General features: G+C 41.6%; 1 protein-coding gene across 1 annotated transcript; it reads left to right on the forward strand.

The window, feature by feature from the left end:
* The first annotated feature begins 9,168 nt into the window (after window positions 1-9,168).
* TMEM167B (transmembrane protein 167B) lies at window positions 9,169-17,296 on the forward strand. Its single transcript, XM_072644223.1, has 3 exons — window positions 9,169-9,422; window positions 13,282-13,413; window positions 14,703-17,296. The coding sequence occupies exons 1-3, from the start codon at window positions 9,413-9,415 to the stop codon at window positions 14,783-14,785; spliced, it is 225 nt and encodes a 74-aa protein (XP_072500324.1). The 5' UTR covers window positions 9,169-9,412; the 3' UTR covers window positions 14,786-17,296.
* Window positions 17,297-19,389: the final 2,093 nt, after the last annotated feature.

Here is a 19,389-nt window from a genome sequence, read left to right on the forward strand (position 1 = left end):
CCCTTATCCTCCTCTAACATCCCTCAGATATCTTCCCTTACTATCCCCAACTTTGCCTCCGTTTCATATGAAGATGTTGTGCTTCTCCTTGCCAAGGCAAATCCCTCTCTACATGCACAAATGTGCATTCCATCCCATCTTGTCTTCTCCAGCAGATTCCCTCCTCCAACCTGTAAACACACACACACACGCACGCAGATTTTCCTTTTTCTGATGAAAGTCTGTCTGATCATAGGTTATAGTACAGCCACTAATATTTGATAACTTCCTGGAACTCTGACTTGTCAATGAAAAGGTCAGGGTGAAGAAAGACTTCCTATGATGGGGGATGAGCTAAGGGTGGGAAGCATTTGGGATAGGTGTCATAGGATAGATAGATTAATTTTTTTTGTGAATATATAGCACGGTTCCTCAATTTCTGCTATTGTGGATACCTCTCATCTATTTTTGAAGGTCTGCCTCAATGTAAGAAGTTTGTACCTCATCTACCCAATTCTGTGTACAGTATTCTCTCAGGCGTCTTTGTGCACAAATATGAATGGGAAAGCAAGAAGGCTGTGACCAGCAGATGGCACTCTGTGAACAAGGAACAAGTCAGCTCAGTTAGCTGACTGAATGACTGATTGAATGAATGAAAATGTACGTATTAAGTGCCTACCTTGTGCCTGCTCCGAAAGAATTTACATCTGAACAGGGGAAGATAACATATAGGGAAGTAGTGGCTAGGGAGGGGAGTTTTGGTCTGGAAAACCACAGAGATGGTAAATGAAGCCATAGAGCAACTCATTGGTATGTCCTCTCTGGGAATGGTACTGATGACTTGATTTCCAGAGCTAGGGAATAGCTCTGAATAGGTGGGAGCAAAAAGGGCACAGGCAGGGCATGAAGAGGACCTGAAGGGAATGAGTCTGGGTCAGGTAGATTTGGAAAACTCAGAGCCTCAGATGGAACACCAGTTAAAAGCCAAAGGTTGAGTGTGAAAGTGTGAAGATAAAATCGATGGCCCGAAGTGGTAAGTCTATGTTGGGCTGGATATGAGAAACTCATTTATCATTTGTTTGTTTGGTTTTTTTTTAGTTTAGCCAGAACCTTCATGTACTCCATTATAAGCCCTCCAGTGCTTTACCTGGTATGGAGGTGACCCTGTGCTCTGACAGGCTATGGTAGTGAAGCACAGGCTCTGAAAGGTCCTGTCAAGTGGGATGGCATAACAGAAATGGAAAGGAACACACAAATAATGGGGGAGAGTGTTTATCTTCAGACTCAAGAGATATGGTCCTTCTAGGTCCCAGCTGCCAGGGTGGGGAAAAAATGAGAAAAAAAAAAGCACTTTACTTAACCTGGCTGGGAGTAAGTTCTTTCTCCTGAAGAGTGAGTGCTAAATGAGGAAACAAAGATCCAAGGTTGCAGAAACAACACTTCCCCAGTGGTGTCCTTGAGATGAAAGTTCTGCCTTGAGTTTACTCTCTTCCCTGCCTAGAAATGGCTATTTTTCCTCACTAGAGTGGGGGACTGTAGAGAGAATTGTTTTCTATTTATTCTTGAGGGGTTCAGAACAATTTCATCATATGGACTTTCCTGTGTTGACCTGAAAACTTGTTGAAGAAAAGGCAACATGGCTAAATGCATACATTTTATGATTTAATTAATTAATTGATCAATTCCCCATAAAGAAAACAGTTACATAATGCATTATGGAGCCAGAAATGTTCTGGCTACCCAGTGCAGAAATCTTCTGGCTTATACACATTTTGCCATGAGGAGGAAACTCTCTTAACTAAGCAAATCATAAATTCAGTAAGACAAGACAATTAACAAAGCAATGTCAATCAAATGTTGGGATTCCAAGCTGGGTAAACATATGTCTCAGTGACAAGGAAGGAAGGAAATCCCACCACTAGTAAGTGGCAGGCTTCCTGCCCCAAACAGGTAACTGACACAGGAAAGGGCAAACAATGTTCAATAGAAACCCAGGATGCCTATTTTTTCTTTACCATTAATATCCCATAACATAGTATGTGTCCATTATTCAAGATATGTCATAACATAGTATGTGTCTATAGATAATAAGATACAAAGTGTTGACCTGAAAACTTGTTGAAGAAAAGGCAACATGGCTAAATGCATACATTTTATGATTTAATTAATTAATTGATCAATTCCCTATTAAAGACAACGGTAACATAATGCATTATGGAGCCAGAAATGTTCTGGCTATCTGGTGCAGAAATCTTCTGACTTATATACATTTTGCCGTGAGAAAGGAACTCTCCTAGTTGAACAAATCATAAATTTAGAAAGACAAGACAATTAACAAAGTAATGTTGGTCAGGCCTTGGGATTCCAGCTGGGTAAACACATGTCTCGGTGATAAAGAAGGAAATCCCACCACTAGTAAGTGGCAGGCTTCCTGCCCTAAACAGATAACTGACACAGGAAGGGGCAAACAATGTTCAATAGAAATTATGACCCAAGATGTCTATATTCTCTTTGCCACTAACATGCCACAACATAGTATGTGTCTATAGATAATAAGATACAAAGGAAAGACCCATTATTCAAGATATGTCATAGGTTAAAGGTCTCCAAGGAATGCAGAGTCAGCCCTGGCTGGCCTCTGCCGACACAGGAAGAGGCATTCTCCGAGTTCGCCTCAGAGAGAACAAAGAGATTATTCCAAAATTTTATATTAAACATTATCACCTGTTATGTCATTTTTATTATATTCAAGACTGTTCACTGTTCTCAATATTAGCCCTCTGGTGACTCACCTGGTCTGAGAAGAGTCTGGACAGGATGGGGGCTTGAGTCATCTGTTTTCCTTCATATTAAACCCACATATTGGGTAGACCTCCATATGACAAAATTGTCTTCCTTTGCATCAGAGATACCTTATCTTCCTTGTTTTTTTTTACTATTTCTTTACATGTTCCTTTTCTATCTCTTTCTCTGGCCCCTTTTTCTTTTCTTTAATTTTTTTATTATAAATTTGACAAGTATTAACAGATATAAATCTCCCTTTCAATGTTTCTAGTGCTTTTTTGAAGACTTCTCTGAGTTTCAGGATTATTTGCCCAGCCTGTTCGTATTCAAGGGGAGATGAAGGTGGGAAGGAGGGTAGTTGGAAATGTGAATGGAAAAGGTTGTGTTTTTCCCACTCTCAAAAGGATTCTGCATGAGGTGATACCCAAGTGAGAGGTAATCTCTGTTCCTTGAGGCAGGGAAGGAGTGAATGGCATTCAATCACCCTAAGTACGATCAGAGGTTCTGGGGATTGTTAACTCTGTCAGCAGCTGCCCCTTTCTGGCTAATTCAGGAGGTTCTGTAAATCTGACTAACAAAAGAGCTCAGAGGAATATCAGCATTGGTTATCTCATGTTGTAGCACTTCCCCAGGGGAAGCAGATGACAGCTGTAGAGGTAGGAATAGCAGGAACAGGAGAGATGGAGACAGTAGCAGAGTCAAGGAGCCCCAAGTCTTGACAGAAGTGAGAAATTGTAACAATGCCTAGACACATGTGGGCTGGAGGAATAGTCATTCCATGTATCCCAGGAGATTGTGGCAGCTAAGTAACAGAAGGCAATGAAGGAAGAGAGACTTAACGAAGAAGAGCTAGAACCACGGAGCAGTGAGGTGCAGAGCCACCATGTGGAGGGGCAAATACAAACCTTGCCAAAACTTTACTCCTACTGTGAGTTGTCTGGACTGTGCAGGTCTAATGGACAAATGTAGAATCTTTGGTGATAGAAAATTCTCTCCTAATTTGGAGATTAGCCCCAGGATAGTGCTACAAATCTAGAGTAACTGTACAAGTTCCTAGAGAAAGTAAGTCTCATTAGAGGATGGGTTACTTAGTTCCCTAGAAATCTCAAGTTCTTTTCCCACATTGGGGATTCTCAAACTTAGAGTGACACTCAGAGTAAGAACTACTATAAAAGTTCCTAGGAGAGGTGGAGGCCAGTGGGATGATAATTTTTTTGTGTGTTTTTACTGTCTGAGTATTTGGGTATGAATCTTTTTCTCTGTTTTTTGGTGTGTATGTAATATGGTCATCTCTGGCCCTATTCTTTCAGGGCCAAGTCTGTTATATCTTCCCTCAGAGTTCTCTGAAGGGGGTTATATGTATTTCTTTTATGTGCTATCAGCTAAAGTACCACTTGATGTGTCTTCCTCCCATTTGTTAGGGACCAGTGACTAGCACCCCCAGTTTCATTTAACTACTTAAAATCTGATTAGCTTTTACAAATGAATATTTACTTCAAAGATATAGAAAAACAAACAAACAAATACTTCCCCAAAACCTCAGGGCATATTTCCCCCTCAATCCTCACCCCGCCCCGCCCCCAGGTTTGATTGAGATTAGGTTTAAAATTTAGCTCAATTTCTAAATAGTATTAGTCCCAAACCCTGGAAAGATGGGATTCTGAGACAGGCTCCACTATCTTCCTTTCTCAGGGTATGAATGTGCTACATTTGCTGCAAACTCAAATGATAGAAACTGGTCCTTTCGAACTCATAATGTCATAAGTGCCACTCCCTTCACGAGTCAGTCACCAAGCTTCTTCCAGAGCACTGAGACCCAGAGGAGAGGCTGAAACTGACAGAGCTTTTTGAATGACTCCGTGGTCAAAGAGCTTCCTTTTCAACATCTGATTAGCTGACCAGAACCAGTTATAGGACATCTGCACATGTTCCACAGTTTGTCTCTCCAAGACATTTCCCTTATACTAATCTTCTGGAAGCAGTTCTTTAACATCCTTCACATGAAGAGGTGACATTTTCTCCCAAGCTTGCTCCCTGTGAAGACATCATCTGAGGCACTCTGGATATGCACCAGATCGCTATTAAATGTTTCCTTAACTTGCTTTCTGTTTCATGCTTTGTTAGTCTGATGCATTCAAGACAACAGAGCACACCTAGAACAAACAAAAAAAATTATTTAAATTCAGAAATGTTCCTAGGACCTGACTCTAGTATAGGGTGTTGACCTGAAAACTTGGTTAGAGAAAAGGCAACAGGCTAAATGCATCCATTTTATGATTTAATTCATTAAACAAATTCTCATAAAGATAACAGTTACACAGCACTACGGAGCCAGAATCAGATCTGGCTGGCTGGTACAGAAATCTTCTGTCTTATATACATTCTACCGTGAGAAAGGAACTCTCTTAATTGAACAAATCATAAATTTAGTAAGACAAGACAATTAACAAAGCAATGTCGGTTGGGCCTTGCAATTCCAGGCTGTGTAAACATATGTCTCAGTGACATACGACAAGAAAGGAAATCCCACCAGGCTTCATGTCCTAAACAGGTACTCGAAATAGCTGACACAGGAAAGGGTAAACAAAGTTTCAATTGAAATTACAACCCAGGACATCTGTGTTTTGTTTTGTTTTGTTTTTTTATCACTAAAATGCCAGGAGAAAGGGTCTCCTAAGGAACTTACTAAGTCAGCCTCATTTGCTCTTCTTAATTCAAGCTTTGGCCCTTATTAAAGTCCAAAATTTATATTAAATATTATCAAGGGGCAAAAATGATTCATATAGGCTATTATTGGATTTGTCTTATCTTTCTATCCCTCAGGTGTCTTACACAGTGTATTATGCAAAGTATGTTCTAACTGAATAAAGTGAATGACAAAGCATTTATTAAGAACTTACTCTATGCTAAGTAAGGGGGCTACAGATAAAAAGCAGAGACATCTCTGTCTTCAAGGAGCTTACGCTCTAATGGAAGAAACATAATTAACTGCTTGTTTTTGTTTTGATTGTTTTGTTTTTACAGAATGAATGACTAAAACCAAACCAATTATCTTCCCCCCCCCCCCCCCCCCCCGCAACAAAAAACCCTACTCTTCCTTCCAACTTCTCTACTTAATGATATTCACATTCAAAATCCTAGGAGTCATACTTGACTACTCTTTCTCTCATCACTTACATCTTGTTGATTCTATCTTCACAATTTATCTTGCATCTATATCTACCCTGGGTCTGTTGAGGTCAAAGTTGAGAGAGCAGGTTCAGATTTGAAAGAATTCACTTAGACCACTAGTTAATGGGAGCTATATTGATGCAAAAGCACATGGACCCGAGAGTTAGCAAGGTGCTAAACAAAGGCACTGATATAGGAAAAGAACCAGACATATAATTTTTAGGGTTTCTAATAGTGGTTGGAGATTTAGGGACAGGATAAGTACAAATAAGATGAGAAGGTGGTTGCTTGCAAGATAAGGAAAGGTTGTTATGACACAGGATGAGGAAGATGAATGACAGGATAGAGAACACAGGATAAGGAGGACAAAAGCAATTCTTTTGGTAGGAGTTGCATGGTATTTCAAGATAAGGGGGAAAGGGTATTAGGACACCCTCAAGTTACAGGATGGGCTATAGAATGAACCTCAAATCCCCTCAGAGAGCCTGGGAAAGTGACCCCCACTGACCCTTAGGGGACCATTTGTATCTATATCAATTCCGTTGCTGCTGCCTCAGTTCAAACCTGCCCAATCTCTACGTTGGATTATTCCAATAGCCTCATATCTAGTTTCTCTGGCTTCAGTCTCTTATTTTCCTCAACTCATCCTACTCACTGATGCCAGCTTAGTCTTTTGTAAGTACAGCTCTGATCATGTCACTACTTAAAAACTGATGACTCAGAATCACAGTGTTAGAGCTAGAAGGAAGTTTAGAGATCATGTAGTTCAAACCTCTCATTTGACAGATGAGGAAATCAAAAGGCTTGGTGATTTTCCCAAAGCCATATTGGTAGCATTGCATAGATCTTAAAGGTCATCCAGTCCAACCACTCATTTTCATTTTATAGATGAGGAAATTGAGTCCAAGAGAGAAGTTAAATAATTTAATATTACTTTAGGGCTGGAAGGGACTTCAGGTTCTCTATCCAACCCTCTTCATTTTGTAGATAGAAAGTAGCAGTTTCAGGAATCAAAGACAAGTCTTTCAACTGTCTCCACCTCTCATTGCTAATAAAATAATGTTCAAATTCCCTCCTCTGATGATTGAGGTCTCCCACAATCTGGCTGCAATCTGCCTTTCCAACCTCATTTCACATCACTCTCCATAATTTATTCTAATAGTATAGTCAAAATAGACCACTGAACAAGTCCTGGATTTAGAGATGCTTGTGTCTTCCTCCTCCATACCATTCTGTAGGTCTAGAATGTCCTCTCCCACCATCTCTACCTGTCAAAATCATACCTGTAGCCTAGCTAAAATGCAATTTCTTTGTGAAACCTTCCCTGATTTCCCAGTTGTAAGTTATTTCTCCTTCCTATGAACTCCTATAACCTTTTGGCATATGGTTTATAAATATGTTTTGTATATATAGATATATGTTTTGTGCATATATATGTGTATATATTACATTCTATATTCTCCAACTAGATGAAAAGCTATTGCTGTTTTCAAGTATTTAGAAAGTTGTTATACTTGAAAACATACATATTTCATTTGATCCTCACAGCAACCTTTGTAGAGTAAGAAGTACCAGTATTAATATCCCACTTCCATTTTACAGATTAGGAAACCTGAGGCTCAAATTCAGAGTAGAGAAAACATTTATTTCAGGATAGCTAAAACCCATTCAAGGACAGAGAATGAATGATTTTTTCTTTTAATGAGAAATATGACACTGTCTGCCTTTCTTCTCTGTCTGCCTCACACTCTGAAATCAGTAAATAGAGAGGTGATTAGGAAGGCATTAACAAGATACTAGTTGTTTCTGGTTTAGTGGCCAGTCACCATGGTTGCATATGAATGAGCAAAGCATAGGAGATAATCAAGACAATCTTGAGAATTCTAGCAGAAAAGACAGGTAAACTACAATTATCTGAATAATTTCCATAAAATAATAATACCACAATCTATTACTGCTCTTTACAGTTTACAAAGCGCTTTCACATGAAATATTTCCTTATCACAACCCTGTGAAATAGGCAAGACAGGTATTCCCATTTTGCAGATGAAGAAATTGTGACCCAGAAAGGTTAATAGTTAATGAGACTGAGCCTAGGTGTCTTGATTCCTCATGCATTAATTTAGAGAATATTCATTACGCACCTATCAATCAATCAATTGAATATCTTTATTAAATGCGTACATTACTTTGCTAGGCATGGGAAACAGCTCCATCCTCTACGCTCAATGAGTTTACATTTTAGTATTACTTGCAGGCATGGCTCCCCAGTTCTTCTAATAGTATGCCCTTTCTTGGGGACTGAATCATGGAGATAATTTCTTTCATTGTTTTCTTGGGGTAGGTTAGATTGATTCGGGAATCAGATGGCTCAGGTTCCACCTCCTAATCTGACATTTTCTAGTTGCGTAATCATGGGCAAGTGGCTTAAACTCTGTATATGTAATATACAAATTGCATTACCTACCTCTCTGCGTCGTTATGACACGGCAGTTAGAGCTGCCATTTATTGATAGTGATAATATTTAATATAAATTTTAGACTTTAATAAGGGCCAAAGTTTGAATTAAGAAGAGCCTGGATCTAACAGTCTCCTTTGTTTAACTTAGAGGATGCCTTTTGATGTCAAGCAGACAAATGGGGCTTCCTTACCAGACCCTTCTTCTGGCATCTTGGGTTGTAACTTCAGCTTTGTCAACTCTGTTAAGATACCACAACTTCAAAGGCCTGTTTAGGACAGGATATCTGTCATCAGAGTAGTGGGATTTTCTCCTTATCTGGTCTCAGAGACCTGCTACAGAAAGGAGATTCACACAGCTTGGGATCATCAGACTCAACTGACACTACTTTGTTAATTGTCTTGTTTTACTAAATTTATGATTTGTTCAACTAAGAGAATTTCTTTGTCACGGCAAAATGTATATAAGCCAGAGGATTTCTGTATCAAGGGGTCAGATTCGATCCTCCCTCCAAAGCGCTGTGTAACCGTTATCTTTATGGGGAATCGTTTAATTAATTAAATCATAAAATGGATGCATTTAGCCTGTTGCCCTTTCTCTAACCAAGTTTTCAGGTCAACAACAGTAATAGTGAAGGAACGAACCCAGCCTGCTAGTTTCAATTTCCATCAGAAATAAAAACGAGGCAGGAGGGTGTACACTGGGCAGCAGGCAAACACAACCTGCCGCAGAGGTGCGCGCTCCTGGAGCCCAGCTCCCAGCGTCCAAAGCTGTTGCCATGACTACACACACCGCCTCCGCCGCCACGCGCCTCACGTACGCTCGGCGCTCACTTGGTCGGGCCTGGCCGCGGTTCGGCGCTCTCCGCCCTCTTCCCGCGCCTGCGTCGTCTGTCCCCTGCTAGTCACCCCGGCTCAGATCGGGAAGTGTCAAGCGGGAGCCGGTCTTTGCCACCGCGGCTGCTGCTTGCCTACGGAGCCCCGAGGCCCTCGGCCCTGGCCCGGCCGGGCCCAGCCGTCATGACGAACGGTGAGAGCGGCGCCTGGCGCGGGGAGGGGGGAGGGGAGACGTGGCAGCCCGAGGAGGAGGGCAGGCGGGCGGGGCCCGGACTGACGTGGCGGCTCTCCCCGCCCCCTCCTTGTCCCGAAAGTCGGGGAGCCTGCGCTCCGGGGAGCGCTCTCCGACCCTGGAAGGCCGGTGAGTCGGTCCGAGCACGCTGGGGGCCGGACAGGACCGGTCACGGGGGGTGGGGGAGGAGCCGCCCGAGCTCGCCAACTCCCCTCCCTTGCTCTCCGGGGGGCTGGGGGAGGGGGCGCCTGCGTCCGTGTCCTGCGAGCGGAGCTTCCGCAAGTTTAGGACTGGAAAGTATCCTAGCTCGTTGTGCAGAGGGGGTACTGAGGCCCAGAAGTCACCCGTCGGTTGGATCGAGCGGGACGGAGGCTCGAAGTCGGAAAGATCAGGATTCGAAGCCTTCTCCCTTCTCCCAGCTCTTAACCAGTGGTGGGACCCGAACAAGTTAATGAGCCTTCGAATCCCTTATTCTCATCTGTAAAATGACGGTGATAACAACGTCTCCCTGCTCACAGGTCACTGGGAGGACAAAATAAAATAATATACGGAAAGTGTTTTGCGAATCCTATACTGGGAAGTGCTATTAACGTGAAGGGTCCGTATCCAAATCCTAGGCTCTTGGTTGTGGTCGATGCTTGTAAGTTTGTTAAATTAATCCTCTGTTGTACCCAAGTAACAACTCTGACGGGTTCATTGCTTCCAGACACTCTGGGTATACCGTAGGGAGGATCTACCTACCAGTTATTGTGAGGAAAGTACTCCATACCTTAAAGTGCTGCATAAACTGTTCTTATTATTACACTGATCAATCAGGTAAGCACACCTGTAGCAAACTATGTCTAAGGAAATATTTCCGACTTTAGGGACCAGAGATTGAATTCCTTGTGGGGGTGGGAGTGGAGGGGAGCCTCTTTCCTTCTTAGTAACCTGATAATTTCCATACTGTTTTATCTTTTTATTTCCCCCAGCTTGGGGGGAAAGGAGGCTCTGCTTTAGAAGCGTTATGGTCATGATCTTAGTAAGATAAAAATCCTCCTCTGTTCCTTTTTTTGGTCAACCTTACACAGAAGGAGGGAGAGCAGCTAAGGAGGTGATATGATTTGAGAAACAAAAAATCTTCCCTTATGTGCTTGTTCCTGACGGTTTAAATTACCCCATTAGAGACTCTTTCCATTGTGTTAATGATTATTGTCCCATGTTAAAATAAAAATTACTCCCAGAGGCAAATATATGAAGCCATTTAAAATTCCTTTAGCATGAGATCCCATTTAGCTCTAAATCTGCCTTTCCATGATCCTTGGTTCTTTCCAATATGATCACTTTATGAGAACAAGTTTTACTCTGGGATAGGTCTAGAGCAAGGAGCAGCTAGGTGGTGGTTAGAGCACTCTTTCTGAGTTGAAATCTGGCCTCAGACCCTTACTAGTTGTATGAACCTGGCCAAGCCACTTAACTGTGTTTGCCTCAGTTTACTCATCTGTAAAATGAGCTGGAGAAAGAAATGACAAATCACCAGTATCTTTGCCAAGAAAACCCCAAATGAAGTCAGAGTCAGACGCAACTGAACAACAAGTCTAGAGCAGAGATTCAGTGCCTGTTGAAGGCAATCTTTGTGAAGTGGTCAGGGTAGGCAGTAGTTGAAATGAAGGCCCAGGAACTCTTGTGAGGGGTGGTAGGATATCCGAATTACTATACCATTTAGCTGTTTCAAAATTTTCCTCAGGAAGAAAATTCTCCTTTATGGATAGGAAATTTGAGCTATAGTCAAGGTCATAGATTTAGAGCTGAAAGAAAGCATAAGGACTAAACTTAGTCCAAATCCCTTATTCTACTGGTAAAGAGACAAGTTCAGAGAGGTTAGAAAGCAATCAAAAAGCCTGGGATTTGGACCAAGTTCCATGACTGCTGGTCCAGGCATCTTTTTCTCTGCATCACCCTGCCTTAAGGGAATTCACCTTAAATTGCAAGGGCAAGAAATAGAATTCAAGACCAGAATTCTGATTTTTTTGTTGTTTACAACTTTCCTCAGCTTGCTGAAGATTCCAGCTCCTTTTTTTTCTTCTTTAAGAAGATGGAGGTTTTCTTTTAGGATCTTGTTCCATATTCTGTCTAGTAAGAGAATGTCATACTCACAGTTGCTGTCTAATTATGGGCCAGAAATGATGCATAAATGATCTTCAACCCCTATAGTTTGTTGAACCTTGCATCTTCCCTTACCCATTGTGCCAACACATCCAAATCTGGTGTATTTAGCTGTAAACTTCCCTCTCCTTTCTATAGTACAAGAATGGGTATATTATAACAAGAAAATGTTAAATATTCTCTGCTTCTGTCTCATGCCCTGTCAACCTGTTGTCATCTGTGGTGCACAGAAGCTTGATTCCAGAAGAGCTGATGACCCCCTTTTTTTTTTTTTACTGGGGGACACTATTTTGTTAAAGCTTGTTTAGGTTTCAGATATTAAGATGTTATTCAGATTTTAACATATCTCATATTTGACTCTAAGGTGCATTATTAAAGGCTTGAAAATATGGGTGTATATATCTGTATGTATCTCACTTGTTGGCAAGTTTTCAGTACTACTATTTGGGTGGCATTTTAAGGGAGGTGCTGGGGGGGAGGGTAGGTCCTCTCAGGTGGTCTAGCTTCAGAATTCTTGAGTACTTGTCTTTAATTCCAGTTTGCCTGTCCCTGGAGATACAGTAGGCTTTGATTGGTTGGGATCGCAAGGCCAGGTGTTTCCTGGACCACTACCTGATTACTTTATAGGGCTGGTGTTCTTATCGGTCTCTTAGAAACAACAGCAGTAGCCAGGTGATCCTTTTAAGCATTGCCCTTTACCTCTTTGTTGGTCCAGCCTATGCCATACTTGTAGAATAGCTTTATTAAGGCAATATTAGTTAACTGAGTGAAACTCCCTGGCACCAATCAAGCAGAATTGGCGGGGTGGGTGGAGGAAATTCCTGCACACGATTTCTCTATTGACTTAAGTTAAAAAACAATACTATACTAGTAGAATTTATGTCGTAAGTGAATCTATTCCAGTTTAAAACCCTTCATCACCTGACTCCAGCCTTCCCTTTGGCTTACCAAAAAGGACTCCTCAATACACTCTTCACATTCCAGCCAAATTGGCCTCCCTCCTGGACGGTGCACATCATAGTCTGCTTCCTGCCCCTGGGCCTCCTCGTAGAATTCCTTGCTTCTTCCTTAAGGCTCAGCTCAGGTGCCACCTTCTATATGAAGCATCTCCTGATTCCTCCCAACTGCCAATGTCCTCTTCCCCCAAATTAACGTTTACTTTGTATATATTTTATATTTATATATATTCATTATTCTCTTCTCTTCCCTTCTCCCTTCTCCCCTCCAAGGGAAGCTCCTTGAGAGTTTCTCAAAACCTATTCCATTTTTGGTTTCAAATCTCTGGCACATAGTAGGTGCTTAATAATTGCTTGTGTAATTAATGAATGACACCCATTGTTTTACCTATTCAGCATAACTAGTGGCAAGTACAGGATGAAAAAAGAAGTTGAAGTTGGCCTAAAGGAGATACTCTTTAAGAAACTTGAAAGTACCAGGAGCCTATTTCATAGTCTTGCTTTCCATAAATATTTGTTCAAATTTAGTTGAGGTGATGCTGATAATACTAGAAAATTGCTTTCATGTTGTTAAGGGTTGGTTTAGCCCATTGAGGTTGGGCTGTACACCATTCTCTTCACTTCCAGCCCTCCCAAGGCAGCAGCATCAGTCTTAGCTCAGGTACCAATTTTTCTATTCATTAGGATAAGCCAAATTTTGTTTCTTTTCTCTTTCACAGTCTATTCCCTGGATGGGATCCTGGTATTTGGTTTGCTCTTTGTTTGCACCTGTGCCTACTTCAAGAAGGTGCCTCGCCTTAGGACCTGGCTGCTCTCAGAGAAGAAGGGAGTCTGGGGTGTGTTCTACAAAGGTGAGCTTATGCCAGCAGAGGAGGAGCAGATTTTTATGGCAGCATTGAGGAATTTGCAAGAGGCAGGAAGGGTTCTATTAGATGAGGTTCAAGCTTTTAGAGTGTTTTGAGTAGTGAAAAGAGACTCTAAGAACCTAGGACTAAGGGAAATCAATTTTCTGACATTTAGGATAGAGGTAAGCATTAAAAACAGGAGCAACTTAAAATCTTTGAATTCTGGGCAAGATAACCTGGAGTTTTCCTCTCTTTTAGGTTTTGGCTGTCATTGCTCTATGACTTTTTGGCCTCATTTTCAGCCCCTTTAACTGAAAGCCGTGCTATATGAGTGATTGCCGTAGTATTAGCTAACAATAATTATAATAGCAAACATCTCTATTGCACTTGCTGTGTGTCAGGCCCTGTGCAAAGTGCTTTACATTTATTGTCTCACTGCTTCCTCACAATAGACCTGGGAGTTATGTGCTATTATTATCCTTTAAGATGAAGAAACCAAGGCATACAGGGTTAAGTGGCTTACCCAGGGTCACAGAGCTAGTAAGTGTCTGAAGCTGGATTTGAACTGAGGAAGATAAGTTTTCCTGACTCCAGGCCTCTGAGATGGGACATTTGGATTCTGTTCCTGGTTTCTTGTGACTTTGAGGAAGCTTTCTCACTGTGGCCTAGTGTCCATCCCAGTTCATTGCAACTGCCCAGCGGCTTTCACAGAAAAGGTAGATTGGCTAGGAAGGCCAAAAATTTTAGGTCTTTTTTATTGGCATGTTTTAATTGACATAAGGATAGGCTTGTGGCCTAACTTGAGGTACCAAGGAACTACTATTGGCAGGAGGATGTAAGAGGGTTTTGGGGCAAGGGATATTTGGAGTGTCATTCACCACAGAGACAAACATATAGCTCTGTTTTAGTGAAGCTTCTAGGACTTAAATGTAGTGACTTTCAGATCACTGGAGGAGGAGGGAGGGAGAGACTTATCTCACAAGAAACTGCCTTTGAGAGTTGCCACACCCAGGTTATGCCAAGCTCTTGTCATTCCCCTTAGGTTGGGGTTGGGCTGCCTGGACTTGAGGTTTCCTCTTGCTTTTCTCTCCCTCCCCCTCCCCACCATGGAAATTTTTAGCCTGGAGAAGTAAAAAATGGAGGATTCCAGAAAAGGGACAAGGAAGAGGCTGCCAGAGGCAGATTGTGGCAGACAAACCTCATAGAGTGCAGGGCCTGAAAACCTGGAACCTTTTCTGAGTGTCACACTTGGGATCAACAGGGGGTCATTTTGCTCTTTGCTTTTTTTTCCCCAGCTGCTGTGATTGGAACCAGGCTGCATGCTGCTGTGGCGATTGCCTGCATTGTGATGGCCTTTTACGTTCTCTTTATAAAATGAACTCTTAAGACATCTGAACTGCCAACTGCCAATCAAGGGGCCTGGGGCAAGAGGCCTTTCAGGGACTTATGCCCCCTGTAGAAGAGCCGGACTGAGATCAGCAAAGCCCCCCAGGATGACACCACATCCTCTGCCCCTGCCAGGCCTAGAAAAAGCTCCTTGGGATCATCCACATCATTCAGGCTTGAGGGGATTTCAGAAAGCCAATCTCTCTACCTTCCTCTGATCTGTTTATAAATTAATCCACTGCAAAGAGTCTATGGTGTTCAGCTACATAGCACACCTCTTGGTAATAACATTACATACCTCTTGCTGAAGAGTACCTGTCATGTATTTTGTTCCTCAGCAGTTCCTCAGGATCTCTTCAAACTGAGCAAGCCTGAGCAGAGTAGAAGAGTAGGCTAGGCCAGGATTTCTTGGGAGGGAGTATTTTTCAAGTTTCACTTTTCCCTGTTTGATCTGGATTAGGCAAATTGGATAAATGGGAGTTATACAATGCCAAGGAAGCGTTTGGCTTTGAAAAGTTCTCTATTTTATGTCCATCTGGGGATATAATAGACATTGCCTTCTGTGTACAAGGAGAGCAGATGAACTAGCTGGGTGCTGAATGTGTGGGAGTTCTGCCAAGACAGTCTTTGGGAATGATGAGGTTGGGGAAAGGCTTGTCTGTTTGGGATCAGGCCAGAAAGCAGAGACATCCTAGATAAGAGAAAGAGCTGGTATTCAGAAATGCAGAGAGCTTAGGGTTTTACCAGATCAAATGGCATATGGAGAATTAGTAAGCTGTTGTTTTCCTTAAGCCTTGGTAGATTTTTCAAATTTTCTAGATTTGAATGCTATCATTAAATTTGAAATGTAAGCACTGGGGGGGAGCGGGAACATTGACAGAAAGAACTTTTCAGTTTATTTGCAGTTGGGAGTGGGGGAAAACCTACCGTATTACAAACATTTGTTATTAGGTATTAGAATTACTGGCATTTCTAGCCAAAATATTAAGATCCATACTTACTCCTTGAAAAGATTAGGTTGTTAAGACATTTCTCAATTGATTACTTCTACTTTTGTCTGGCTACCTCTTGTGATCCTACATATTATACTTTTCTTGAAAACTACTGTGGATGGGGAAAAAAAGAGAAGAATTGAGTCTGGAGAGGGGGCAGTGTGCTACCATTTGGATGGTCTTCATCCCCATGTTGTTTCACAGTGTCTGGACAGATTAGGGCTTTTTCATGCCTCTGAAATGTGGGAAATAAAAATGAATGTGCATTTGACATTAGGGGAGTTTCCCAGGAAGAACGGGTGCTCAAGCCTGTCTGGAGAACCCCATATTTAAAAAAAAAGTATTGTCATCTCCAGTTCTCTCCTTTGATCTGCAGTAGCATCATTGGCCTTGGTGAAGCCAGGGCCTCTGCATCAAAAAAAAAAAAAGACGCTATAACAAGGGCTGAACATATTAAATTACCTTCAACAACAAGCATAGATGTGAGTCTGTTAATTATCTGTCAAGGTTAAAAAAAGAAGTGCTTCTACTTTTCCTAAAACTCTCAGAAGGGAAGTGTTTTGTCTGTGCTTGCCACAGGAGGAGCAGCAAAGTATCTTTTGTACCTGTTCCCTCCAAACCAGCAAAAGCTTCTGGAAAGTAGGCTTTAGACAGAATGAGTCCATTGGCTTTGGAGTCCCTGGCAACAGTAGAAAGTCATCCAGAAAGACCCAGCAAGAGCAGCCATCTCTTGGGATTGGTCTGCCAGAAGAATATGAGTGGCTGATTGTGTGCTCCCTGGGGATTGATGGGATCTTTGACAAGGAAGAAAGCCTCTTTAAGTGACTGTTTTGAAAGGGAAGAATGAGATCCGCCTGGTCGGGGTGAGCTTGGAAGGGCTCACTGGAGACCCAGGTTCAGCACATTTTGCACATACTGAGTTCAGTAGCTTTAATGTATTTTCTTTTCCAATAGAACTAACATCTCTGAGGTTGGTGCTTAGAGCAGCTTCATAGTTTAAACTAGTCCCATTTCACAGCAGTTTGTCCAAACCAATCTTTATGGCTTCTTGAGTTGATCAGTGTGAACTTTTGAGGGATTTTATTCTGAAATGCTATTTTTACCAAAATGAACCAAAAATGCACGAGGTGAACATAATTATTCTGTAGGAAGAAAATGCTCATTTGTGTTTTTCACAGCTTGTTCAATTCATTAAGTAAGCAGAGAACCAGGAACTCCTTAACCAAGTGAAATTATCAGCTTAGCTAACATGTCCTATCATCAAAAAACAAACAAAAACACTAGGAACCTATTCCTTTAGGTAGTGATGAATTAGTGACTGAAGGAAAAAAGATGTCAACGTTGGTTTTTCTGATGTTGACATTCAATGTAAAAAGCTAGCATTACCATAAACCTGTCCCCTTTATGTCAGGTGGATTGAGGAGGGCAGCTCCTTTTTTAAAGTTACAATACAATTTTTTTACTTACCATTGTCTGTACAAATTCTTGGAAATAAAATCTCTTTCCCTATATATAGCCTTTGTCTATTTCTATTTGTCTTATGCAGATTTTAGTGAATCTTGCTGAATTCTACACACCAGCCTGCCTCGATAGAGTCAGTCCTTGGGTGCTCCTTACTCAGTCCTGCAGCCCATGTCTGATCATGTCATTTCCTAGCTTAAAATCTTTAGGTGGCTCTCTATTCAAGGTAAAAGCACAATGCTTTTATTTGACATTTAAAGTCTTTCACATTGGAGTCCTTCAGCTCCAGTTATCTTTCCAGACTTAGCTCAAGTTACTCTCCCACATTTATTCTGCATTTTAGCTAAATTGGCCTATTTGTTGTTTTCCCAATTTGACTTAACATTCTTTTCCACGTGCCTTTACGTGGGTATGGAATTCTTTCTTCTTACCTCTGTCTCTTGGAATCTCTTAATTCCATTTAAAACCCAAATCACGGGTCTAAATTCCTAGTCATCACTGTAACCCATTTGGTGTTCTCCAACTCCTGAAATGCTTTATATTTACTTTGTACATATTTTATATTAACATCTCCTTGACAATATAAGCTCTGTGAGAGTAAGAGCTGTTCTCATTTTTGTGTTTTTCTCCTCACCAGTTGGCACTGTGCCTGGCTTCACAAGTATTTGTTGAATACAACTAAAAAGGGTAATACCTGATAAGGTGATAATGCTTTTGTGATATAATTTGAAGTGTCTCAAGAAAGGCTTCTTGGGGAGGGGGAGATGCAACACCTCTCCTTATAAATGATATTTGAGAAGGGTAGCTAGGTGGTGCAGTTGATAAGTGTCAGACCTGGAGTCAGGAAGACATCTTCCTGTGTTCAAATCTGGTCTCATACCCTTACTAGCCATGTGACCCTGGGCAAGTCACTTAACCCTATTTGCCTCAGTTACCTCTTCTGTAAAATGAGCTGGAGAAGGAAATGGCAAACCACCTTGCAAGGAAAACCTCAAATAGGGTCACAAGTCAGACGTGACTGAAAAATGATTCAACAACAAACATGAAATCACTATTACTTTTGTTGATAATCAACAAGAGTTTTATTGATCATTTAGTACCAGGTACTATGTTATGCACTGGAAATAAAAGTAAAAATCCTTCCTATTCTCACCTTACATTTTAATGGGTTAGACCATGCACACATAGCTAGTACATACAAGATACAGAGTAGATGGAAGGTAGAGGGGAAAGCAGTAGCAAGTGAAGGATCAGGAAAGGCTTCTTGCCTTTGTGGCTGAATCTTGAATGGAGCCAGGGGTTCTATGAGACTGGTTTGAGGGGAGAGCATTCTGGCCATGGAGGATCACCAGATGGAACACTGTGTGAGTCAAACTGGCATGTGTGAGGGCCAGTACAGCTGTATTTTAGAGTTCATGGAGGAAGGTAATTTGTAGAAAGATAGAGAAGGACCAGGTTATGAAGAAATTTTAAAGAGTAAAGAGAGGAGTGTATAATCTTTGGAGAAATATGGAGCCACTGGAGTTTATTAAGTGGGAGGTGGGAGGAAGAGAGAGGTGACAGAGGTTGTGATGCAACATCCAGGACAGCTGTGTGGAGGTTGGAACAGAGCAGGGAAAGACTTGAGGCAGGGAGACAGATTAGACTATGGCAATGGTTTAGGCAAGAGGTGATGAGACCTGGAACTAGCATTGTGGCTGTGTGAGGGGAGAGCTTGAGAAATATATGAGAAATATGAAGGGGAAAGAAAGGGCAGGTTTTGGCAACTGATTGGATTTTTGAGTTTAGAGGAGGCAAGAATACTACTAAGGTTCAGATGTGTGTACCTAGAAGGATGGCGATGCCCCCACCAGTAATAGGGAAGATAATGGTGGCTGCTTTGGGCATGTTGAGTTTGAGATACCTACAGGACATCCAGTTATGATGCAGTGCTGGAATTCATAGGAGAGACTAGGCCTAGGCATATAGACCTGGCAAACATTTGCAGGATGACATGACAATAGCATTTATAGTTCTAATAACTTGCTTTAAGTTTACAAAGCACTTTATAGAATGTTCTCTCATTTGGTCTTCATAACAATCCTATGAATGAGGTGCTTTTACTATCCCTCTTTTATATTTGAGGAGACAGTCTAAGAATAGT

This window comes from Notamacropus eugenii, chromosome 2, assembly GCF_028372415.1.
Source record: "Notamacropus eugenii isolate mMacEug1 chromosome 2, mMacEug1.pri_v2, whole genome shotgun sequence".
Taxonomy (NCBI): Eukaryota; Metazoa; Chordata; class Mammalia; order Diprotodontia; family Macropodidae; genus Notamacropus; species Notamacropus eugenii.